The sequence below is a fragment of the Vicugna pacos genome, chromosome 28, assembly GCF_048564905.1.
Source record: "Vicugna pacos chromosome 28, VicPac4, whole genome shotgun sequence".
Classification (NCBI taxonomy): domain Eukaryota; kingdom Metazoa; phylum Chordata; class Mammalia; order Artiodactyla; family Camelidae; genus Vicugna; species Vicugna pacos.
The window spans coordinates 12,306,138-12,332,613 of record NC_133014.1 but is presented as its reverse complement, the minus strand read 5'-3'; the positions used below and the strand labels follow the sequence as shown (position 1 = coordinate 12,332,613).

Here is a 26,476-nt window from a genome sequence, read left to right as displayed (position 1 = left end):
CACCTGCAGAAGCACTACACCCTTCCTCTCTCACTGCCTTCCACTACTAAGGTTCCTTTCTGGACACAGGGGATGCAGTGACACTCAGGCAAAGACAAAGCAAAGGCTGTGAAGTCAGACAGATCCAATGGATCTAACAGTTAAGAACTGGACAGAATATATGTATGCATATGCATGACTGGGACATTGTGCTACACACCAGAAATTGACACATTTGTAACCGACTGTACTTTAATTAAAAAAAAAAGAACTGGGCAAATTCCTTAACCTTTCTAAACCTCAGATTGGTCATCTGTAAAATGGAAATAATACTAACTACCTATCTCACTGGACTACTGTCAGGATTAAGTGAAACAATTATGCACACTGCCAACACTGTATGTGACACAGAGTATTAATATGTGTTAATAAAAGACTTATTTGTATTATAGTAAAATGAACCTAAGTTTTGCCTTTAGGACTGGGGAACAGGGGCAGATCTGAGTCCCTCCAGCACCTAGCACACTGTCAATGAGTACTCAGATGACAGATGTCAGCGGGACCCCTGTGAGCATTTAGCTACCCACCCCCCACTTGATTTTTATGAATGGGGAGGCTGGGCCCCAGGCAGGGAAAGTGACTCATCCAAGATCACAAAACTATTAAGTGGCAGAGCCATGACTGAGCTGGACCACGACCACTCTCCGACATCAAACGCTGAACCCAGATCGGGCCTTGGTTACCTCACTGGCAAAACAAGGATATTAATGTCCGCCTCTCCAGGTTGCTCTGGAAATACAGCATCAGGCTGGTGATGGAAACCAGCAGGTGTAAGATGAGAAACGGTAACCTCCAGCAGCCTGCAGTAACTGAGTCGGGGGTGGAGGGAGGGCGGCAGTGAGCAGACCCAGGAGCACATGTCCCATGGGCAGCCACCGCTCCGCTCAGCGGCTGCCGCCCTGCGGGAACCGGGCTGGGGTGCCAGATATGCTGACTCTTCAAGAGAAGACAGAAATCTGGGTGTGAGTGTCACACCTCTTAATTTGAAATGAGGTAACTGATTCAAATCTAAAATTCCACAAGGCAAATAAGCATGTGCAAGCTGACCTCAGCCTGGAGGCCACCGTGTTTGTGAGCCTGTAACCAACAAGAGAGATGAAAGCAGTCTGCAGACCGTCAAGCAGCACACTTGTAAAGGAAGGGCTGACCCAGGGTGAGCGGTACCACGGCCACCGACCCAGGAAGCTGTCTCCAAACTCTCCCGGGATCAGAGCTCCCGCTCCGCGTGACTTCACCCAGCCCCATGGCTCCTGATGCCAGGCATGCCGCAACCACAGCTGACCTCATCCTGCCACCAGCCTGCCAGTCGGGGAGCGTGCCCATGCCCCGTAGGGAAAGGCCGCCTTGCCCAGAGCCTCGTTAAGCTGGATGAGCTGCCTCCGGGGAAGCACTGAGCCCCAGTCACACCCGGGAAAATGCCGCAGGGCTGGGCTGGCCCAGACTGACCTCAGAGTTTGGATCCAGCCTCTCCTGAGATGAAGCAAGCACAGGTCGGGTGAGTAGGTGGGTGGGGCTGAGCCGGCCAGGACAGGAAGCCCAGCAACTGGGCCAAACCGTTACAAGGGAAGATGGACGAGAGCATATCCAACAGCCTCTCAAACTGATACTCTTGGGTCTGGGTGGGCAGAAGCCACACTAGCAACTTACCAGCCAATCCTGCACTCCTCACCTTCTCTTTCCTCCCCCTGGTATGTGTGAGCGGAGGCAGTTTCTGAGGGTCCTCCCTTTTCCCTCCTTGGTCTCTTGTCCTCAACGGCTCGTCACTGTAACTATCAAGGACCCTGCTGGGCCCCTGCGGCTCTGGAGAGAGGCTGAGATACTGTGAGAAGGTCTGCCTTGCTCAGAGAAGGTGGTACCTCTAAGAGATGCAGGCGGGGGGATGGTGTGAACAACCAGGGAAGCTGCAGGCCAGGAGGTTCAGCCCGATCCCACTCTAGTTTACAAAGAGGAAGAAGAGCTCTTGAGAGAGAAGCCCAAGGTCACACAGCCCCTCAGAGGTAGAGCTGGGACCAGAATCTACACCTGCTAGTCCCACCCAATCCTGGGCCAGGTGGTACTGCTGGCCGCACAGTATTTCTCTGGATCCAGTTCCACCAGTAACTTTCTGGGAAACCTGGGGCAGGCTAGCTCAGGGCTTCAGGTTTATCACTTGAGAAAGAAGTAGTAATGCCCACCTTGTACGACTGCTGTATTCATAGCATGACAGAGCCTTAAATGAGAAGTGCCGTGATGGAGAGGACTCTTTTTTCCCCTCCATGGTGGCCCAGTACTCAGCCCACAGTAGCATCTCACTAAATACAAAGTGACTTAGTAAACTTGCTGAATGAAGAAAGGATGGCATGACATGATATCCGCCCAAAGCAGGTGCTCAGCCAAGTGCTTTACATTATGGTGGACACTAACCTTGGTGGACATTTGCCTTTGTCTTGCTACAGGATGCAGATGCTCTCTGGGTCGTCTCCCCACCCCATGCAGCCCCTATACTCCAGAGAAGCTGACCATATTCCCAGATTCAGGGCAAGTCTTGGCTAGTGTGAGTCATCCACACTTTCCAGCCCCCTGCCACAGAGATTGGCTCAGGGACAGATGTGTGATCAAAATCAGGAGAGCAAGATGCTTGCTTGGAGCTTTTGGGGAAGAAGCCTCCTTGTGTCCCAGGGAGGATGCTCTTTTTTTGAAGAGATGTCCTCTTCCTGCTGGACACCAATGAGACATTCAACCCTCCTAGGAGCTGCTGGCAACTATCTTGTGTCGACAAGGGTGCAGGGGAGAGTCTAAGAGAACCTGCTGCTCTGGTGCTGCTCCTGGGCTGCTGGATCAAGCCTCACCTGAAGTTACTTCCATTCTAGACTTTTAAGTTACAAGAGCCAGCATGAGTTGCATTTTGTTTTTTCTTGGAACCAAAAGAGTTCTAACTAGTACACCTTTGAACCTCAAAAATGAAGAAGCAAAAGGAGACCATCATTTCCAATAGTATCAGACAAGACACTCTGATTTACCTCCAACTGAAAACAACTGCAAATTCTGAATTTAAACAAACTGCCAATTTTTTAACCAAGTGGTCCAGTTTGGTATCACCCATTATAGGACAGCCTGGCATTCTGTCCTCTTGACAGAAGGCAGTGGGAGGTGCACCCCATCATCTACACAGTGTCTGACCTGAGGCTAATCGTGAGGTCAAGTCTGACCTCACGTTCTACCTCTCAGCCGGCCTAGAGTCTTTATAAAGTAGGGGGAGGGGAGACACTTCTAGGTTGTCCAAAAAGATGCAACAGCCAAGTTCAAAGAGTGAACTTTAATTGGATCCAAACAGAAACAAGAAAAAGCAAATAAAGGATTTTTAAAAATTGGGATTAATTTGAGTACAAACCACATATTGGATGAAGTTGCGGAATGAGAATGGATTTTTTTTTTGAGGGGGAACATAATTAGGGTTATTTATTTATTTATTTTAAGTGGTGGTACCGGGGATTGAACCCAGGACCTCACGCTTGCTAAGCACCCTCTCTACCACTGAGCTATACCTTCCCCTGAGAATGGATTTCCTTAGGGGTGGTAAGAAGTATTAATTGTACAGAACAGTGAATGGTTCTCAAGCAAGATCCACAGACTCCTGGGAGACCCCAAAACCCTTTCTGGGGATTCCTGGGACCCTGTCAGAGGGTTCATGAAAGCAAAACAACTTTAATAATAATACTAGGACATCTGCCTCTTTCACTGTGTAGACTTTGCACTGACAATGCAAAAACAATAAAGGGTAAAACTGCTGCCTTTGCACGAATCAAGCCAAAAGCAGTCACTGTATTCCTCACCATGATGCAGTAGGGAAATGATGCTTGCTTCATTTAAGAATGTCACTGATCATGCAGTAGAAACCATCAATTTTATTAAAGCACGACCCTGGAGTACAGGTGTTTTTAATATTTGGTGATGCGATAGGCCGTACACATTAAGTACTGCCATGTACCAAAGTATGAGGATTGTCTTGATGTGCTGTGTGCTGATCATCCACTATTTTTCAGAGAACACTATTGTTACTTGAATGACTGACAAACTATGGTCATTCAGTGCACATCTGGCAAGCATCTTTTAGGAAATGAATGAAATGAGCCCATTACTTCACGAAAAACAAACAGTGTTTGTTGCCAATGATAAAATTTGAGATTTCAAACAAAAATTAGAATTTTGGAAAAATCTGTGTCCGCTACCATGAACTTGACAGTGCCCCAACACTTAAAGACTTTTCTGATGAGATTGATGATGATATTAATGAATGTGATTTTGGGATATTGTATAATGAAATGTGTCAACATTCAGAACATATGCATTTAACTTGGGGAATCAGGAGTTTCCAAATAATCAATATGTAATGTTACAAATAACACATGGATAAAAGACTCATTCAAAGTGTAAGACAGATCAACCTTTATTAATAAGGTTTCAGATTCCACATTGCAATTAAACCTGATGTGAAAAAGACCTACAAAAATGTACAATGCCTTCTCTTGCCATTGTTTTTCGTGTTCTGGAAAATGTAATTCTTTTTCAGTAAAAACATATATTATTTATTTTAACGTGTAATGGGTTTTTATTGTTATTTTATAATTAATTAATACATATGTCAAAATGTCTCCAGCTTAACTTTTAATATAGTAAGTACTGAAAGATGTGAGCCCCATAAACTGAAGTTCTTTGGGATTCTTAATTTTTCTGCATATAAAGGAGTCCCTGAAATGAACAAGTTTGAGAACCACTGATGTAGGAGAGAAATCTTGCCCTTGAGTGACATTAATTAAATATTAGGGGTGAAGGGACATGAGGTCTGCAGCTTACTTTCAGATGGTTAACCAAGAGGGAACGTGTGTTTTTATGGAGAAAGAGATGGAGTGGGTACGCCAAAGCAAGAGAAATACAGGTACTCACTGTACTTTTCTTTCAACTTTTCTGTGGGTTTCAAAAGTTTTTGAAACAGAAAAAGGAATCAATTTAAAGAAACTTTTAAAACCTACTGATACTGTATATCAATGTAAGGATATCTTTCAGGCCAAAAACCAAGTCAAAGTTGGGCCCCAGAAAGGTAAATTAAGGGCACTTGCTGAACACAAGCAATGAACTTCAGACAAGGCTGGACAGAGTGTTAAGTATAGGAGACAAAGTCTTGGGCAATCCTACTGGAACTTCAGCCTGTCTGAGAAAGCCTGGAGAAGTTAGTAACACACAGGTTCCTGGGCCCCATCCTCAGGTATTCTCATTCAGAAAGTCTGGGGGACCTGAAAATTTACAGTTCTAACAAACTCCCAGGTGAGGTGATGCTGGGGTTCCTCAGACCGCACTGTAACACCAGCACAGGGCATCCTCTCTCTAAAGCTTGAATCCTGCAGTGGACTGAACTGTGTCCTTCAAGAAGCTACAGTGACCTAACCACTTCCACCCACCCCCACCTGTAAATGTGACCTTATTTGGAAATAGGGTCTTTGTTGATGTAATCAAGGCAAGAGGTCATTATGCTAGGCCCTAATCCAATTATGACCAATGTCCTTAAAAGAGGAGAAAAAGAATCACAGACATGGGGAGAGTCATGTGACAAGGGGGGCAGAGGTTGGAATGATGATGTATCCATAAGCCAAGGACTGCAGATGACCATCAGATGCTAAGAGAAAGCCATGGGATGTATTCTCCCATAAGCATCCAGTGAGAGCATGGCCCTGCCAACGTACTAATTTCACACTTCTAGCCTCTAAAATTGTGAGAAATAAATTTCTGTTGTTTTACCTATCCAGTTTGTAGTCCTCTGGTCCATAGCACCCTAGGAAACTTGTACAGACCCCCAAGACACATACCGTAAGTAAAAAGTGAAGTAGAATTAAGCCTGATGCCAAGCCTGAAGAAACAGGAAAGAAAAACGCCTAATTCTTTAGCCATGACCACAGGCAGAGAGAAACTAGTATTTCCCTGGAGAAGATGTAACCACTAGCCTGCCCCCAAACTTATCCACCCGAATGGCTAGATAAAAAAATTCAAGAATTTATTTTCTAGTGGACTAACAGTAGTAGTATTCCCAGACACCCAGCAGAAGCAATGTAAGTCTCTAGAGGAACCTACCTTTCACCCAGGCTGCAAATAATTCCTACAGATAAAGTCCTAAAGAATACAAGCTCACAGTGAATGAATAAATTAAAATTTAAAAAATTGGAAAATATACACTGTTCTAAGATTGAGAGCCAACAGAAAAAGAGACAGTTGATTTAGACCTTCAAGAAGAGTCTAGATGCTAGAATGATCGGACTCAGAATATAAACGTTTAATACATTTGAAGGGAGAAAAGTGAATTTAAAATATGTGGAAGAAAGAGGGACCATAAAATATGACCAAACAGTTTTGAAACAGAATCAAATAGAATTTCTAAAATAGAATAATTGAAATTTTAAAACCAATGAATATGTTCAGCAGTTGACTAGAGATTGCTAAGGAGACAGATATGAAGGAAATTATCCATAAAGCAGCAGAGACAAAAAAAGGAGTGAGAAATAAGAAGTGAAGAGACATGGAAGACAGAGTAAGAACATCTAACATATCTCTAAAGAGAGTGTTGGAAGGACAGGAAAAAAGGAATGGGGTGCAGAACCAATGTTGTTAACTAGTGATAATTTTGAAAAATGAATAATAATAATAATTTTGAAACGTTATTAAAATGAATGAACTCCTGAACTAATACTGACTCAAGAAAATAGAGAAAAATCTATAACCATTAAAGAAATCGAACTAATAGTTTGAATGTTTCCCACGGAAAAAACACCTGGCCCTGATCATTTTACTGGCCAGTTCATCTATTTTACACACAAGAAAGAAATGCAGTCTTACACAAATTATGCCAGGGTATAAAACAAGGATACGCCTGCCCTCAACTTGGTTTATGAATCTAGCATAATCTTGATACCAAAACCAGACAAGATAACACAACTAACATCACTCACAAACACAGTTTTAAAAACAACTAAACTAAATATTAACAAATTGAATTTAGGATTGTTCTAATAACAAAAAAGAAAAAAAATCCCGCTCCTGGGCATATGTCCAGAAGGAACCCTACTCCAAAATGACACCTGAACCCCAATGTTCATATTGCACTATTTACAATAGCCAAGACATGGAAACAGCCTAAATGTCCATCAACAGGTGACTGGATGAAGAAGAGGTGGTATATTTATACAATGGAATACTACGCAGCCATAAAAATGACAACATAACGCCATTTGCAGCAACATGGATGCTCCTGGAGAATGTCATTCTAAGTGAAGTAAGCCAGAAAAAGAAAGAAAAATACCATATGAGATCACTCATATGTGGAATCTAAAAAAACAAAAACAAACAAACAAACAAAAAACAAACAAAACATAAATACAAAACAGAAACAGACTCATAGACACAGAACACAAACTTGTGGTTGCCAAGGGGGCAGGGGGTGGGAAGGGATAGACTGGGAGTTCAAAATGTAGAATAGATGGATGGGATTATACTGTACAGCACAGGGAAATATATACAAGATCTTATGGTAGCTCACAGAGAAAAAAAATGCGACAATGAATATATATATGTTCATGTATGACTGAAAAATTGTGCTCTACACTGGAATTTGACACAACACTGTAAAATTATTATACATCAATAAAAAATGTTAAAAAAAAAAAAGAAAAGAAAAGAAAAAACAACTTTATAACCAAATTGGGTTTATCCAGGAAGGCAAAGTTGGTTAATGGCAAAACTAATACAATTTGCCACTCACCAGATTAAAAGCCCCCCACCAAATACATTATCATCTCAATGGAAGCATTAGATAAAATACAATATCATCTATTATAAAAACTCTCAGCAAACGAGAACAAGAAGAAAACTTACAATGATAAATTGTATTTCTGAAACCCCTATAGCAAGTACAATACTTTATGGAAAAATGCTGAAGCTTTCTTTTCGAAATCAGAAACAAGACAAGAAGGCCTGCCTCCCCCACTTTTAGTCATCTTGCACTAGAATATTAACCAGGACAGTCAGGGGAAGGGGAAACAAGGAATAATTATTGAAAAGACACAACATTATGCTATTCTCAGATGGCGTGACTACTTTTCTGGGAAACCCAAAAGAATCTACCGTTTAGCAAGGATGCATTCTTCTAATAGTCGGAAGATGAAAATTTTAATAAGATGCCAAACATACTGGCATCAACAAATATCAAGTAACTGGGAATAAATCTAACAAACGATGCACAAGACACTTACGGTAAAAATTATAAAATTATTTGAATAATTTTGAAATTTGAAAATAATTGAATAATAATTAAAAAATTTAAAAAATTAAAATAATTTGAAAATATTGAAAATCATTAAAGAAGACTGAAATAAATAGATAAATACCATGTTTATGGATTGGAACACTCGGTATCTTAAGAACATCAATGTTATTCCAATTAAACTCCCAACAGATTTTTGAGTGAGTAAGTCCATGTGTGTGTGGCTGTGTTGTAATACATAATTCTAAGATAATTCTTATTATGCATATGGAAGAGGAAAGCGTTCAGGCACTTTTGAAAGTGGGGGCCCCTGCCAGGCCAGATACCAAGAATTTTCATAAAGTTATGGTAATTAAAGCAGTGGCACTGGTTCAGGGCCAAACAGATCAATGGAACCGAATAAAGAGCCCAGACACAGAATTACACATCCATGGAAATTTATTTATGACTGAACACTGCGGATCTAAAGAGAAAGGATGAACTCTATATAATAAACAGTGCTAGGACAATTGGTTTTCCTTCTGGGAAAAATTCCGGAGTCCTACTTCACATCATATACAGAAGTCATCTCAAGATGGATTAAGAAATTAAAGGTGAATAACAAAACTTTAAAACTGCCAGCTAGGAACAGTATGGGAGAATAGCTTCACGATTTCAGGTAGGTAAGGTTTTCCCAGGACACAAAAAGTACAAACTATAAAATGAAAAAAAAAGATAAAGCCATTGCACTAATATTAAGAACTTCTGGTTATCAAAACACACCATAAAGAAAGTGAAAAAATAAACCAGGGACTGGGAGAAAAGTGTGAAACACTAAGTGACACAGGACCAGCACCTAAAATATTTAAAGAACTCCTGCACATCAGTACGTTAAGGACAAGAGAAAAATTGGCAAGACTTGACCGGGCTCTTCACAGGAGACAGAACATGAATGGGCGATAAACATATGAAAGGATGCTCAGTCTCATTAGTATTCAGGGAAATGCAAATTTAAACCATAATGAGATTCCACTTTGCTAACCAGCAGACTGGCAAAAATTCTAAAGTGTGACAATAGCAAGTGATAGTAAAGATTCGGTACAACTGAAATTGCATATTTCGCAGAAGAAAAACCATTTTGGAAAACAACTTACGAAGAGCAAAATGTGGAGGGGAACTGCCGGGCCAGATATCAACAATTTTCATGAAAGTTATGGTAATTAAGACAGTGTGGCCCCAATGCAGAGTCAGACGAGTTGATTAACGGAACAGAATAAAGAGCCCAGCAACCATCCTCCACGTCCACGAAACTTAGTTTATGTTATTTGGGTAAGTGAAAGATGCGTGCACTCCTGCCTCAGCCATTCCATTCCCAAAGAAATTTGTGCATGGGAGCACCAGCAAACACACGTAAGAGTGTTCACTGCAGAAGTCTTTTCAAGAGAAAAAGAGAGAAACAAAAATCTAGAAAGAATCCAAATGTCTATAGACAGTGGTACATGGACACAATGAAGGCAATGTCCTATTTCTTAAACTGGGTAGTGAGTCAAGGTGTATTCATTGCATCCATTATACCCTAACCATTTCTTTGTAATCTTTTCTATTGACTTCATAATTAATTTTTGCAAATCAAGGAGAGTCTGAAAATGGAGACAAAAGAAGATGTAGAAACATCAGAGTTCTTTATTTTTTTAAAATATTTAATTTATTTATTATTGTATGACCTTTATTTTGGCAGGGGGGAGATAATTAGGCTTATTTATCGTTAGAGGAAGTACAGGGGATTGAACCCAGGACCTTGTACATGCTAAGCATGTGCTCTGCCACTTGAGCTACACCCTCCCTGCATGGTGTTCTTTCTTTAGGCTATTCTTAGATGGACTCCCTTCCCTTGGTGGCAGCAGGGCCAGCAGCCAGGGTTTTGGTAGGTTGAATAGTGGTGCCCAAAGATATGAAGGTTCTAATCCCCAGAGCCTACGAATGTTACCTTATATAGCAAAAGAGACTTTGCAGAAGTGATGAAGTTAAGGCTTTTGAGACGAGGAGATTATCCTGGATCATTAAGGTGGACCCTCAATGTAATCACAAATGTCCTTCTAAGAGAGGTGGAGGAAGATATGAAGACAGAGAGGAGGCAAGGTGACTACAGAAGCACAGACTGGAGCGACGTGGCCACAGGCCAAGGAATGCCAACAGCCACTAGATGCTGGAAAAAGCAAAACATGGATTCTCCCATTAAACTTCCAGAAGGAAGCATTTCTGCCAACACCTTGATGTTAGCCCCAAAACACTCATTTCAGACTTCAGGCCTCCAGAAATGAAAGAACTGAATTTCTGTTGTTTTAAGCCAGTAAATTTGTGGTTATCTCTTACAGCAGCAATAGTAGACGAATACAGTGGGCAAGGATGCTCAACTTTACCTATTTCTTTGTCCCAGATTGTAAGTATTCAGCACACCCTCCCCTCTGCCACCTCTTCTCTCTCAACACTGGCTGCCACAGTGTTCCCCAGGCAGAGAGAGGCAGCAGTGGTTTAATCTCCCTTCACATATCAGATGCACCACTTCCCCCGTGAAAGGGCTCCTCCCTACAATTTCCAACCAAAGCCAGGAAAGTCGTTCACACCCACCCACAAAATAACCAACCCAACGGAAAGAATGCTGGCCAGGCAGGAAGGACACTGGAAATCAAGTCCAAGTTTTCCACTGATTGGCTACGTGACCTCAGAAACTTCTCAAAGATGCAACGGGAATTCATTTCCTCTTTCTATCCCTGGTGCCCAGGATAGTGCTTCGCACAAAGCAAATGGTCAATGAATGGGAGGAGCACCAATGAATGAATCAATCAAGCAATGAATCAGTCAATCTCAAACAAGGACAGAAGGCCTACCCACTGAAAGAGAATCTTTCCAACAACTCTTACCTCTCTTCCTCCACTATAATAAGAGAAAAGGATAAAATTATAGTTTGAGAGTTGAAGGGCCTTACGGTTGGAAGCCAGGAGCTCATTGCCTCACTTCAACACCAGTTACTGAAAACCTTTTCCTTCTATCAAGACAAAAATGTGTCTCCTAATCACCCACGGGTCCCAGCTCAACCCTCTAACCATATAAAACGAACCTCCTCCTTCTTCTGGTCCAAAACACTTTCTGGAATTGGAGACTCAAATCATGACCTCGCCAATCAGGCTACCGACCTTAATGAAGACTCGCCCCCTCAGGTCTCAGATTCCTTGTCTGTCAAACAAGAGTGTGAAATCACTAAGAGCCCTCAGGCCCCACCAGGCAGTGTGGAAACATCACCCCCTTGGTGTTCAATCCCTCAGCATTTTAAACTATCCAGTGTGTTGTTTCAATACCTGATTTTTAACTTGTAGAATTGCTTCTTTTCTCGTGGGCCTATTCCTTTCCTGTTCCACCCCAAGATCTGCTGTCTTCTTGTATTTTTCAACTCTTTATTTTTTCACTTTAGAAAGACTTATTCTAAGATGTCTCAGTAATAGTTATTTTATATAAATAATATATATAATTAATATATGGATGTTATTTACCTATTTATTTCTGGAGGGCTAATTCTGCCTTAGGATGTTTGCAAACTCCTGCTCAGGGTGCAAGGGGGATTGTTACTTCACGTGTTTTGTAACTTCGGAGTATGGATTCATGCGCTTTGAGGCTAATTCTGTATGATGTGCATTGAGTGCTCTCAGAGAGACTGGATTAATTTCTGTCAGATCCCGCAGGAGTAACTCTGGCCCAGGACCAAAGTTTATGTTAATCAGCGGAGGGTATCTGTACAATGTGTCCATTCAAACCCCAAATCCACAGGAGGACCGGTCAATGGACGCTTTCAAATTCCCAAGGGAGATTTTCCCTCCACCGAGAACCCAGAGCAAGACAGCCAAGCTCCCTGGGCTTGTGTTCTACTCAGGACAGCACAGCAGAACGGCCCTTCATGTCTCAGTGTTACGCAGACATTCAGCTCTAGTACATCCCCAGACCCGAGGCCCCTCTATTCTTTACTCAGATAGTAAAGCCAAGTCAGGCCAGTCCTCCAGCGTGGTATTTTAAAGATGGTTGCAGATTATTTGCTACCCCTCCCGTGGAGAGGTAGAATCTAATCTCCCTCTCTCCAAATCTAAGACGGCCTTCGTGCCTTGTTTGGCCAATAGAAGGCAGCCGAAGTGTCATAAGTGTCATCTCGAGACTTCTGAGACCAACTCATAAAAAGTCTTAACAGTTTCTCCGGATACGTCTCGGACACTCGCTCTTGCAGCCCTGAGCTACGTGTAAGAAACCTGACCACCCTGAGGCGGCCATGCTGGAGAAGTCACACAGAAAAACCAGGCGGAGAAGCCATGGAGCACATGAAGGGAGACAGATGTCCAGTCTGCCACTGCTATCCGCATCATCCCGGTTGAGACCCAGACATCACAGAGCAGAAGCAAGTTTTGCGTCCTGTGTCCTGGCCAGATTCCTGACTGCAGAGCCAGGGGAGATGATAACAACATGGCTGCTGATTTAAGCTAAATTTCAGGGTAGTGTGCCGTGCAGCTGCCACAGCAAACGGGCAAGTTTACACCCTTGCAAAATGATTCCCTCTCTGTTTTGCCTCCTGGTGAATTCCCTTACTTACTTAAAAGCTCTGCTATGCTTTTAAGGAGTTCACTGTTATATTCCATCTGCGACTTTCAGAAAAATGTTTAATTCAGTTTTATTATGGGAGGGGTTTCAGACTATACAGTTTGCCATACTGCCAGAAATAGAAATCAGATATTTCATTTTACAGATAAGCAAACAGAGACTTAGAGAGGTTAAATGACTTGCCTTGATCACAAATCAAGGTTCTACAAACCCAGGTGTTTAAAAAGGATCTAACCCCAGAGGGAAAAGAAAGTCATCATTTGTGTATTTTTTAAACACCTACTATGCGCTTAGAACTGCTCTAGGCACTGGGAAAACAGACGTGAACAAAACAAAAGTCTCAAAAGTCATGGAGATCAAATCCTAGTGGAGAGATAGACCAGGAACAAGCAAACAAAAGAACTAAAAGCAAGGTTTCAGGGAGGGACAAGAGGACAGAGGTGTAGATGGGGCATATCTTGGAGAAGGTGGTCTGAAGAGGCTTCTCTCGAATCGGTGGCATGTAAGCAGCGACCTCAGCGGAAAGGGGGAAAGGACCATGGACCATCCGCGGCAGGGTGTTCAGGGCAGAGGGAAGAGCAAGCTCAAAGGCCCCTAGGCGGGACAAGTGAGGATGGGGGGGCTGAGTGAGGGAGGGGGCGCAGAACAAGGTGGGGTCAGGGTGGTGGGCAGAGGCCAGGCCTTGCTGAGTCTTGTCGAGAATGAGTCTGAATCTTATCCTCAGTGTGACAGGAGATCTTTAGACGGTTTTAAATAGCGGAGGAAAGCTAAGACCTAGCTTACGTGTTAAGCAAATCTCTGGAGAGACAGGAACAGAAGCAAGGAAAACAATTAGAAGAGCTTTGAAGTGGTCCAGGAAAGCAGCAATTTGGGGTTGGAACAGAGTGGCGGCAGGGGAGACGGGAGTGGGTTGGACAGGGAGCAGTTCAAAGGTGGAGCTGAGGGGACTCACTGGCAAGACTGGATTCCACAGCACACAGGGTCTGGCGTGAAACGTTTACAGAGCCCACTGGATCCTGTGACTTCCTCAGGGGGACATACAGGGACCAGCGGTTCCTGACCTCATGTGCTCATGAGAAAAGTCCTTTCGTGTTCCTATAAATCCACTGTGTGCCCCCAGCACCAGCTGACTGTGTCTCACCACGCCAATTTCTCAGGGGGGTTATAGCCCACCCTCCTCCGAGTAGCAGGACCTGCCTGGCATAATATTCTGTCTGACAGGCATTGCCATGGCCGTTTATAAACCCCAATTATGGCAAAACAAACTTTTACACAGATCACAATTAGGCAGCCCATCTGCAAAAGGTGTGTAGTTGAGCCCTGGGTTGGTGGAGTCCAATTATGCCTTTCAGAACTCATAAAAAAGTCAGGGTTCGGACCTCTCCGCACCAGAGGGGATGAACTACAGTCTAGCAGAATGGATGACTTGGGAGTGAATCCCCATTTACAGTCAACAGTGGGAAACTTAGGCAAGCCAATTTCTTTTCATTTCACAGGCGAGATGATGAAACCCCGTCTCCTTGACTCAGCACTTCTCAGGTTTCATAGGGATCTGGTTAAAAATGCAGATTCATGAGGCCTTGGGTGGGGCCCAGGATTCTACACTCCTAACCAGCCCCCAGTGATGCTGATGTGCTGGTGCACAGACCACGTGGGAGTAGAGAGGCCCTGACTCATTCACGATCCAACACGCATTCACTGGACACCTACTACAAATGAAGAGCTGAGAGGGAGACAGAAACAGACGTGGTTCTTAAGCAGGGGGACGGGGTTGTGTTCGTGTGTAAATGCATGCACAAAGCCACACTGCAAGGTGCAAAGCGGCAGTGCCACGCTGCGGACCCAAGAAGAGAAATTTTTCTTCGGTGAAGTTTCATGGAGGAAGGTAGATGGAGGTCAGCATGGAGAGTGTAGTGACAATCACAGGGCACCTTCGAGGTCTTTAGCCATAAAACAGCATCAGCTCTCTACAACTGCTAATTTCTCCTCAACATTAAGACCTCCGTTTTAAACTCACAAATGGCATCATGGAAAAAGGTCAAAAGGAGAAAGAGAGATTTTTCTCATGTGAAGAGGTGAAGGTGTGTATTAGGACTCTTCCAAATGCAAGAAGAAAAAAAAATCCCATCTTTCACCAACTCTAGTAAAAAAAGGACATTTATAGGTCTGCAAAGCTGGTTAGGATTCATTCATTCAGCACATAAGCTGGTCACTGGGCTGCTCACAGATGGTTAGTAAGACTGTAACCCTCCACCCACTTGAATGAGGGCATGGTATATGATTTTCTTTGGCCAATGAGATGTGAGCAGACATGACACGTGTCACTTCCGGTTAGAGACACTTAAGAGCCAGTGCATGACTCTCCATTTTTCTTTCCCTACTCCAGTGAATCCTGGTGCCTTGTGCCGCAATGACAACGCCCCAAGACAAAGGAGACTGAGTCAGCCTGAGCCTCCGGTGATTACAATGAGCAGAGTGCCTCGGCCAACCCACAGGGAACAGGCAGCATAAAGCAAGAAATAAACCTTTGTTGTCTCCAGCCCCTGGGATTTGGGACTTGTTACTGCAGCATAACCCAGTCCATCCTCACCACTACAATCAATGTTTGATTAATACAAGTACTATTCGAGGCTTTCATCCTGGGATGTAGGACAGATCAAGGCATCAAAGGGAGAGCTGCAGGAAGCTGGCCTGAGTAACCAGAATCAAGACTCCCGTGCCAGCTTCCTGCTCTCTGTGCCTGTATCTCATCTCTGTTCACCTCTGCTTTGCCATAATTCGCCACTTTGGCTTCCATGCTTCTGCAGGTGCCAGGCAGGGACCAGCAGCCCCACCTTCACACCTTTCCAGCTCTGGGTCCCAGAGGCAAGGCTAATCTCTCCCAGCTTCAAACCAAGAAGCCCTGGTGAAGGATCTAGCAGCTCAGTTTGGTCACATACCGACTGTTGGACCAATCTCTCTGCCCAAGGAAATGCGTAGCTAGGTCTCAGTGACCACCCATCTCCATGGCTGAGCGGAGGGAAGGAGGATGGGTACGTTACCAGAAGGGAATGGGAAACGTGTTTCGAAGCCCAGAGTCTCATCCATAGATCCCTACAAGGAGGTGGGAAGGATGCGAATGCACAAGGACATGAGACAAGCCAAGGCAGAGTGTAACTGAGCTGTGAGCTGGCGAAAGCCAAAGGGAAAAGGAGAAACGTGGTACACCTCTTGAGCATCCTCAGAGGAAAGGAGCAGACTAGAGAGCCACTGGCTGGACCGCTCCCCATGCTGGCAGCAAGGAGGCGCCTACGGCCTAGAACTGCCAGGTGACTGGCAGCCTGGCCGGGGCAGGATGTCAGCAGGGGATGTCAGCTCAGGTAAAGGACGCCACCGTCCGTTTACTAATTTAGGGAAGTGTGTAAAACTGACTGTGGGACAGACCTCTCCGATCAGGAATAGGCTAAGTTTGAGAGACAAAATACTGAGCCAACACATGTGCCCCCTTTACCGTCTCCCCTGCACAAACCATTCATGGGACTCCTTCCCCACCGAGTCCAACCAGCTTCATATCCCATCTCAAGACAGGTCCCGGGCAGCCTCCTATCAATTATAAGAGATGAAACCCACGGGCCACACTGGTCTAGGCGTGCACACCAGGCTTGAGGGCCTGTAATACCAGATCACCCGTCCAGATTCCTGCAGGCACTCCTCCTGTGTGCCAGATAGCTGGCCCTTTACTTTTACTTTTTCTCTATTATCAAAGGAAAGCTCCTGGGTGTGACCCAAATGACCCAAAGGGAAAACAATGTGCTTCTGTGTGAAGAAGGACGAGATCTGAAAGTTCAGAACAAGCAATACATACGTAACCATCCATCCTGCAACCCGGCAGGGCCTTCCCAAGGCCCCGAAGTGAGAGGAAAATATCTTCCTGGCCCAAATGCAAACCCCTTTACTCTTGCTGGTTCTTGGAAAAATTCCCACAAACATTAAGAATCCTGGTACCCGGTTGGGCATGTGCATGGCTCATTGGTGGCAATAAAATTCCAAAGGTGCCATGTACAGTGACTACTGCATGGCCAAGTCTTCCTCATCCCCTAGCCTTTTCTAACCCTTTGGAAAACACACACACACACATGCACACGCACACGCACATGCACGACATACATACACAATACAAAATGGCAGCTAGGTGGCTACTAAGGGCCTGATTCCCCCTTTTCTCATTCTTCTCAGGGCTCTTCCTCCCCCCAAATAATACACACTCCGAAGAGAATAGCTTGCTTCAGAAGGAAGGGGAGGACTGAGCCATTAATAACCAGGTAAGACCCTCACTTGTCAGCTAACCTTCAAATAAGACACAGCAGGAAGAGATGCATCGAAGCTACCTCCCAGCAGGCAGAAGGGATTAATAAACACAGAACAGGGAAGCAGAACAGCAGCAAAATCTAAGCTGATATTCTTCACTTCCTGGAGGACACTCCCCCTGTTCACAAATACACATGGTGCACATGGGCCAATTAGGGGATAGGAAGGGGCTCAGAGGAGCACTGGCTCTTGGAACCACTGAGACCTCCACGATGATGCTGGCTGACACTCTTGTCTCACAGACCCGGAGCAGGGCCCCAGCGCAGTACCAGTGGCCCCCAGGACTCTGTAGGGGGTCAAACCAGCGCTTCGACTGGAACCCAAGTTTGCTGATTTCCAGCCCCACATCCTTCCCTTCTTACAATTCAACTGCAACATTCACCTAGCTCCTACCCGGTACCACACCCAGTGCCAGGAAAGAAATCTTCCACTAACCTGAACCCTTCCCTATAAGGATCTCTTTTCCGTAGTCCACTTTTTTTTTTTTTTTTGCAGTCCACCTTTTAAAAGTAAGCCCCAAAGAAAGGCGAGTTTATGGCTTTCTCTTTTTTCTTTTTCCCATTTGTGTTGTAACAGTTGAGGAACATCTTGAGAACAACCCACATTCCTTCCAGGCCCCTCTATACATCCAGCCCTGACCCAGGGCACACACATTATAGTCCTGAGACTTAGCTAGATCTTCAGCTATCGACCCAAGATTCTGTTTTAAACCTCAGACTGTACTTTCTCAAAGCTACCATTTTTAAAGATGTACATTGTGGAAGAGTGGGGTTTTTTTCTGCATGGCCATCAATTATTTACAATTTTTTGTTGAATCGGGACTCTCATTTTCTCCCTACAGTCAGTTGGAATTTGGGTCCACTAACCCCAGAAGTGGTGGGAAGGTCTGGATCCCTTTAGCCAACACCCTGGGCCTCAGCCAAAATTCTGTCCAGAGATAATGAGGCAACACCTGCTCCTTGGAATAAATGCTTCAAGACAGTGCATTCTCCCAAGGAGGCACATAGCAACCTCTGTGTCCCCCTCCAGTGCACATGAACATACTCTTGGCAGTTTGAAATTTTTTCACACCTAGGCCTTGAGTTGTTTGTAAAGAAAACAAAATATTTTAAAGGAGGCAAGCAGGCCAGTCCGAAAGGAGCTCCCCTGTTCTATGCAGATATCAGCCAGGTTTTAACAAGGCCAACCTTGTTACCGCATTATCATCTCCTCCTTAATTCTTCCTCAGCTGAGCCACTGGAGCTAGGAGGAAGACAGCTGACAAGAAAGCAGCATCTCAAATTGGCTCTCATTCCAAGAGCTTTGCCCACTGAGCTCACCCTGTCCTGATGCCCACTGACCTCCGTGCCCAGGGGATAATGCTGAAGGGCTCCTCTTCTTATCCCAGGGCCTCTGATCTCATTCAACACAACCACCCTTTGCTGAGTGCCCTGCTTGAGATGCCTGGAACTTCAAAAAAGAGCCTTGGGAAGAGGCGAGAGGTGGGAGGGGGGGAAAAGTCACCACCACTGCCCTTAAAACGCTCACAGCCCATGGCAACACAGACAGCCACAAACACAGCTGGCTGTCCCCAGACACTGTCCGCTTGTCTTGATGCCTCCAGTTGGAAGGAAGACACTCCCTCCCCATCCTCAGAACACAGTGATAGGTCTTCCTTAAGTGTTCTTTGATGTGACAGAGGCTTACAAAACCATCAAAAGATTGTTTATGGGACACAGGGAAATATATACAAGATCTTACGGTAGCTCACAGAGAAAAAAATGTGACAATGAATATATACATGTTCATGTATAACTGAAAAATTGTGCTGTACACTGGAATTTGACACATTGTAAAATGATTACAAATCAATTTAAAAAATGTTAAAAAAATTGCTTATGGAAAAAGGAGCGGGTGGACAAAATCATAGGACTCCACTCTAGAGGTCTTGAAAGCTTGAAAGGGACCAACTTAGGACAACTGTCAAGGATGAGCAGACGTGGAAAGGGCACAGACCCAAAATTCCTCAGCCTGTTTCCCTCACCAGCTCACCCTCACCTTGTGTCCTTGGGCAAAGCACATTTCTGTGCAGTTTCACAGATGAGGGGAGGACTGGATCAGTGGCTCTTATTCGCAGTAAAACCCATATATTTTCCAAATTTTATTTTATCTAGAATCCCAGGATATAAAAGAAACCAAAGGAATCCAAGCTGGGAGCCCAGAGCCCACCCACCCATGCTCGGTAGCCCTCAGGGAAGCCAGTTTGAAAACTGCAGGAATAAGGTCTGAAAGCCCCTTCCAGAGCTCTGACACCCGCCCTCGGAGGACAGAAGGGGGGAGTTATTGTTGATTTAATGGCCTCTGTGGTGCTTGGCAATTTACATATCACGTGGCATTGGAATCCCTGCAACAGTAACATGAGGTTGACCAGCGCTTGCGGGATCGCCTGTGATCTGAGCTGTGAACTGGGATCTGTTGGCAAGAGGCACAACTGGGATTTGACTCAAGGGTTTTCTGACTCCAAACATGGTATGCCTACTCTTACGCGAAGAGGTGGAATTTGGGGCTGAGTCAATAATTTCCTTGAATGGTAAATATAAACATACATGCATAAATGCACAAGGAAAAACATCTTGAAGAATGTACCTCTCAGAATTATCACTAGCTATCTCTGGACAGTAATAACGCGGGCAATTTTCAGTCTATTTATCTATATTTTCTGATTTTCCTATAACAAACAGGTATTATTTCCATGAAGCAGGTACTGCTTATTAAATTCACAACAGACACTTCCATGTGCGGTTTCTACAGAGGCTGAGGGATTAAAGGAACAGGTTGTATCTCTGACCTTTTGGAGCTGACAGTGGCAGTAACACCCTAAACACCACAAACTCTCCCCTGGAGCAGGGGGTCCTGGGCTGGCCTGAGGGGCAGTTCTCACGGTCATTTAAATTCTCTGAAGCTTCGCTTTGGGAAAGTGTGGTTGTTTTGGAAAGTAAGAGCAAGTTCCTGAGGCCCCACCCAAATATAAGCCTCTCCTCTCCACCCCCCTCAGTTGTCTAGTATACGGGGGGGGGGGGGGCTAATAAAATTAAAGACGGTCACTCAGACCCCAGACCAGAAACCGGCACTCCCCAGTGTTCCAGCCCCAGCCTGGTAGCACCCACAGAGTGAGTCCTCCAACCTGGCCAGCTCAACTCTCTGACCCCACCCTGAGCCCCCCCCCCCAACCAGAAGCCACTTGCAAATCTGAAGATCACAGCACTAATCCTGGAGGAAAAAAAAAAAAAAACACCCTGAAGGCAACACAGACCTTGGTCAGGCACAAGGTGGGGCAAGGCGTGCCAGCAGCTTCCCTGGGTTATCATGCCAGCTGTGCCTGCAGAAATCTTCTAAATATTTAACATGCCACCTCTAGGTACAGCACAAACCCCCAGCAGGCGACAACAGCTGTGGAGAAGCCCGCATGGAATGAATGACTTGGGGGCTGAGAAGCACAAACACTGGCTTTGGGAGGAAAGCCCAGAATGGTGGCCAGGAGACAATGCTGAGCATGACTTCAGAAGGCTGCCCCTGATGGCTTCTTTGAAAATCAGGAAAGAAGGGTAGGAGATGGGAGGTGTTTCAAAACGTGGGGAGTGATGGTGCACCATCAACCAGAGTCGGGAGCCCCTCTTTCTCAGACAAAGAAAAAGCCTGAGTCGCACCACCCCGCCCTACTCCCCAGGCCAATTTTGGCCCCAGCTTCCCCGAGCAGGTGGCAAATCCGTCCCCACTCAGGCGAGAATGGTGAGGGAAGACGAGGAACTGGAAGAGCTAGCCATGTCTACCTCTAAAGCAGAATAAATCCACAGAGGAAGGAGCTCTTCAAAGGTCTACTCTGCTCTGGGGTTGACAGAGCAAAACGCAGCCCCCCCCACGCCCACCCGCAATGACTTCACACAGGCCTCACCCCAGATGACTCTGCGCTCTCCTGCAGGACCTGGGAGCTGTCATCGCCACCATCGGGGTGGCCGTGTGTCACTTGGAAATTCCCCGTGAATTCCTGGAGATGCCTGTCCCTCTCTCTCCTTCAAACCCCCCGCCAAAGGAATCAGACCAGGGGACGCGAGGTGGCTACCCCAAGATTCACAGATGTCCTCTTCCGTCCCACTGGCCTTGGCCGCTGTCAGTTTGAGAACCCTAAAAGGAGCATTATTTCAACCCGCTTCGGAGCTCGCCCCCGGCTCTCCGCCCTTGTCGGCGCCGACCCCTCCAGGCAGCGCCCCAGGCTCTTCTGGGCTCTGTCACATTCACCTGACAAAAGCGTGGCGGCGGGGCGCGGCGACGGGCGACCCCGCCGGCATTTCTCGCTCAGGAGAGGGACGCGTGTCCCCGCGACGCGCCCATTCGGGGCCTCGGCCAAGCCCACCGACCCGCGGAACAAAGCGGCCGGGCGCGGCGAGACGCGAGCCGGGTCCCTGGCGGAGCCCCGCGCGCCCCACCCGCCGGTCCCCGCGCCCGGGCCGGGCCCCGCGGGGCAGCAGCCGCGTCCCGGGCCGCCTGCTCGCCGGCGACCTCGGCAGCTACTGTACCTGCTAAATTTAGCGGCCGCCGGGTATTAATAGCCGGGGCCACCGGGGCCGGCGGGGCAGGGGCGCGCGCTGCCCGGGGGCCGGGGCCGGAGAAGGAGGGGAAGGAGGGAAGGAAGGAAGGGACGCGGGGAAGAAGGCCACTTACACCACCAGCCTGGAGATGATCCACGCCACCATGGCGGGGGGCGGGCGGGCGCGGCCCGGCGGCGCGGCGCGGCGCGGCTCGGCTGCGGGCGGCTGCGGCTCTCGGGGCACGTCCGTCCGCGCACGGCCGCCGCCGCCAGACTGAACGCGCCCGCCGCCCTGCCCGGCGCTCGCGCGTTGGCGCAGCCGCGGCACGTTCCGGCGGCGGCGGCGGCGGCGGCGGCCCCAGCCCCCCGGGGCACCGCGGGCCTGCGGCGATTGGGCGGCGATCCGGCCGGGCACCCGCGGGACCCGCCCCGCCCCGCTCGCCCCGGGCCCCCGGCTGAATCCGGGCGGTTCCTCCGCGCGCCCTGCTGCACCCGCGGCTCACTCGGGACCCTGAGGTGGCCCAGGTGGCAGGGCAGAGACCCGGGTGCCGCCCCACCCTTTGTGCTCCAGCGGGGAACTGAGGCCTGGCCCTTGGGAATCTGTCTCCACCTGTTTCGATGGGGATACAGTCATCCCTTGCTCGGATACTGCGCTAGACTCCTGAGGGACTTAGCAGCATCCAGACCTCACCCCTCCAGTTGTCCCCCACAAGGCATTAATCTGCCTAAGAAACAAATCTGGGCCTGTGTCTCCCCGAGTTAAAATTCTAGAGTTCCCAGCCTACAGACTCATTGCCACCACCCTGTTCCAAATATTCCTCTAGCTCCTTTCATTTCAGGCATTTTGGACTTAACACAAGTGTGGTTCCCTCTCTCCTGTTCATACACTCCAACGCCTTGCCTTCTTCTTCAAGGCTCAGGTAAAGGTTACTTCCTAAGGAAAACCTTTCCTAGAGGGCTGCTCCAGCATTTCTCTGTGGAAGCGGCTCAGGGGTACGATCTGGCGGAGGGGAGTGGGGTTGAGGAGGGTGGGGGTGGTTAGGGAGCCAGAAGCTGGGATTGCACAGCACCAGTGCCCTGCGGAGTCATTTTGGAGCCTCGGACAGAAGTGAAAATGTGCATCCTATGCATTTTTAAGAAAATATTGCGTTAAATATGATTTATCCTGATTACTGCATCTTGTGGCACTCCCTTAAATTTTGGCACCGGAGAGAGTGCCTCACTCGGTCACCCTAGTCCTGGCCCTCATTATGCAAGTCCTGCCTGGTATATTGTTCCCTCGCTCTTGAGAAAACCTTTGTCCCCTGCTCCTGGCTGCGGCTACTGCCTTCCTCACCAGCTCCTTGGTGCCCTCTCGGAGCACTATCCTCCCTTGCTGATGGTTCTGTTATGTATAATTCAGTGTCAGATGCGAGAGGCACAGGCAACAGCCAGCTTGAAGCCTTCTTTAAAGGAACCCAGCACAAGACAGCTTCCTATCAGAGGCAAGGAGACCTTGGCAGAAAGAGGCTGGAAATGTACCTTCAGACGTAGTGGAGAGTGTGTGTGATACAGGCAGAGGAAAGGAGACTGCAGACAAGACATCCTCTATGATAAGAGGTCTCCAAAGAACCCATAAAATGTCTGTAATACACTTTTGGTTTGTTTGTTTGTTTGTTTAATGCTATCTATCTTAAGCCAGTTTTGAGGCCCAGGCTAAGGACCAGTCAGTTCCCGTTCTTAGGCAGCCAATCAAGTCCACGCCCCTAGCCACCTGCCTTATCAGGCTTTCACACAGGCCACCAGACACCCGGATAATCACTCCAGGGCCAGGTACCAGACAGCCAGGGACAGCTCCTACGCCCTCAAACCCACTGAAATCATTCAAATTAGCCAATCCTGACCCTGTTTACCCTGCCTTGCTTTTTCCTTCCCACGGAAACCACAGTTCCCCTCCACCCTCTGCCATGTAACCCACCCCAGTGTTTACAGTGAGTGGCCCTACATGACATGCTGTGTTCCATCCAGGGAACGGTGAGCATAGCAAAACTAAAACTTTCCGCTTTCTCTCTCTTGATCTGTTTGCCAGCCTCGACATACCTTACCCAAAGCAATATGGTTAAAATAATACCCCACAGGAAAAAGCTTGGAACATCTACTAGGCAGATCAGGACAGTACCAAGCAAATTGGACCTTTCTAAGATCTTCTCTCCGCTCCACCCACCCCACCACCCCACCTGCCAGAGGTCAGAAAATGCTGTTAGCGATGTTGGGGGTGAGGGGAGGAAAACTGTGGTTCAAAGAGATCCTTTTGGTGGAAAAGAAGAGAAGAAGCTGATCACAGGCTGTTTCTCTCCCAGAGATGCCCCCTGTTCCTATAAATAGAATTCTCAGGTTTGATTGTTTCACGCAACTGGACACTTTAAATCAATGAAATGAGACTATTCATGGGATTAAAATGTGTAGAGGTCTTTCTGTTATCTGAGGAGGACCAGAAACCTAGTGGAGCCAACCAGATTTCACTCACAGGTTGGGGGAAAAAATACATTCAACAGAGCGAACATTGATGGGCAGGGGAGGGGAAAAACCAACAGAGGGAAAAAAGTTGCTCTTTTATTTAATTCTATCTCTTTCAGTGTAACTGCTACACATGTTACGTTTCTCCATCATAGACCCCTTTCTAGTTTGTCCTTGAGCCTGGAAAACATTGGGCCAGGGAATGGATACAGCCTTCCAGACAATGAGGCTCTTACAGCCCTATCAGCTGGTTCACTTGAAGTTGTTTTTCACATGAACTGTGGTTATGGTGGGTGCTGATGATCTGTTTTTGCCTGCACCCTTCTCTTCTCTTCTGGAAAGACCTTTCCATTTTGTATTGGGGAATGAGCCTCCCTACACTCCAATCTTTTAAGTGTCATTGTCTTACGTGCCCAAACCACCTTGGTTGACCACAGATATAAGCTGGGCCCACGCTTTCCCCTAGGATCTTTCAAGTTGAAATTAGGAAAAAGAGACTTCCACTTTCACTCATTTATATGAAATTCTAGTCGAGATGAAACCTTTTGCTCTACAAATTTTAGCTGCTTGTAGTCAAACTCTGTCATAGTAACAGAAAGTACATCAGTGTTTCCCAGATGCCAGAAATGGGGGAAGAGAACTGACCTCAAAAGGAAGAGAGAGAAATTTGGGGTGATTGAAAAATGCTGTATCCTAGAGGGAGGGTATAGCTCAGTGGTAGGGTGCGTGCTTAGCATGCACAAGGTCCTGGGTTCAATCCCCAGTACCTCTGTTAAAAATAAACAAATATAAATAAACCTAATTACCCCCAATTTTAAAAAAATAAAAAATTTATTGTATGTAAATTATATCTCAGTAAAGCTAATTTTTAGATTAGAAAAAAATATGTGAGGCTCAGTAGTTCTAGGAAACTTTTTTGTTGTTGTTTCTGCCTTAATGGTTGATTTTAAATTTTTACACATTAAGAAAATAAGCCTTTCAATCCACATGAAAAATCTTTTTCCTGGTATGTCATTTTTTCCTTCAGACACTGTTCACAGTATTTTCTTCTTTTCAAAGTGTTCAAAAGTTTGCATGGTTATATTTAGGGGTTTTTTTTAAATGGCTTCTGAGATTTGTATTTTGCTTAGATAGGCAAAATTGAAAACATTTATTTTTGCATTAAAATTACATTTTTTCACTTTTGCAATTAAAAATTTTAATTAAAAAATTCCCCATGTTTTCTGCTTTTGTGGCTTTAGTTTTAAATTCACACCTTTTATTTCACAGCCGATCTGAAATTTATTTTAGTGTACGAGTTAGCTGGTTGTCCTAACAATATTTATTGAACAACACACCGTTCTCTTCCTTATTTTGAAAGACCAGCTCCACCATATACTCTATTTGTTGTTATATCAGGGTCTATTTCTGGACTCCGTTCTGTTCTACCCATTTACTCATGGGTTAATACCAACCCATTTTAATTAATGTAGCTTTATATATATTTTTTATTATTTGGTAGGAATAATTCCTCTACTTCTTTTTTGAACTTTTTAAAAATAAATTCTTGCCATTTATACTTTCATAAGACTTTAGAGTCATATTGTCTCAATTCAAGAACTTCTGGTTGTTATTTTCAATTGAGATGAAGTAAAATTTTTCAGTTAATTTAGTGAGACTCACCATCATTACAATATTTAGCCTTCTTATCTAAAATCAAGGTATCTGTTTCCATTTATTCAAATTTTCTTTTACTGTCCTCAATAGCATTTAAAATTTCTCTTCAAGAAGATGTTGCACATTTCTTTATATTGCCATTTGAGTTAAGGCATTGTATTCCATTGCGTAAATATATCATACTTAATTTAATCAAAACTCTATCATTGAATATACAGATTATTTCCAATTTTTACTGATTAAAAATGACTCAGTAATGAACACATTGTTACTTATTTTATTATGTCCATGATGATTTTGTTAAGATAAATTCCCAGAAATTATATTTTTAGGGCTTTTGAGGCATCATGCTAAATTACATTCCAGACAAGTTTGTTCAAATTTTTGAAATTTTTATGGGTTAAATATGGTAGAGTAAGGTCTATGGATTAGATATGGTAGAGTAAGGTCTCATTACAATCGATGCCTTATTT

The 26,476-nt window shown here is 45.6% G+C and overlaps 1 protein-coding gene across 3 annotated transcripts in view; it reads right to left on the bottom strand.

Moving 5' to 3' along the window:
- REEP1 (receptor accessory protein 1) overlaps window positions 1-22,203 on the bottom strand; it is a 93,373-nt gene extending 71,170 nt beyond the window's left edge. For all 3 annotated transcript variants that reach the window (XR_012065205.1, XM_072951522.1, XM_072951521.1), the window contains exon 1: window positions 21,986-22,203. Coding sequence is in view for 2 of the 3 variants with exons in the window: in XM_072951522.1 (XP_072807623.1) it covers window positions 21,986-22,017 (32 nt within the window). In the remaining variant the exon portion in view is untranslated. The remainder of the gene's footprint in view (window positions 1-21,985) is intronic.
- Window positions 22,204-26,476: the final 4,273 nt, after the last annotated feature.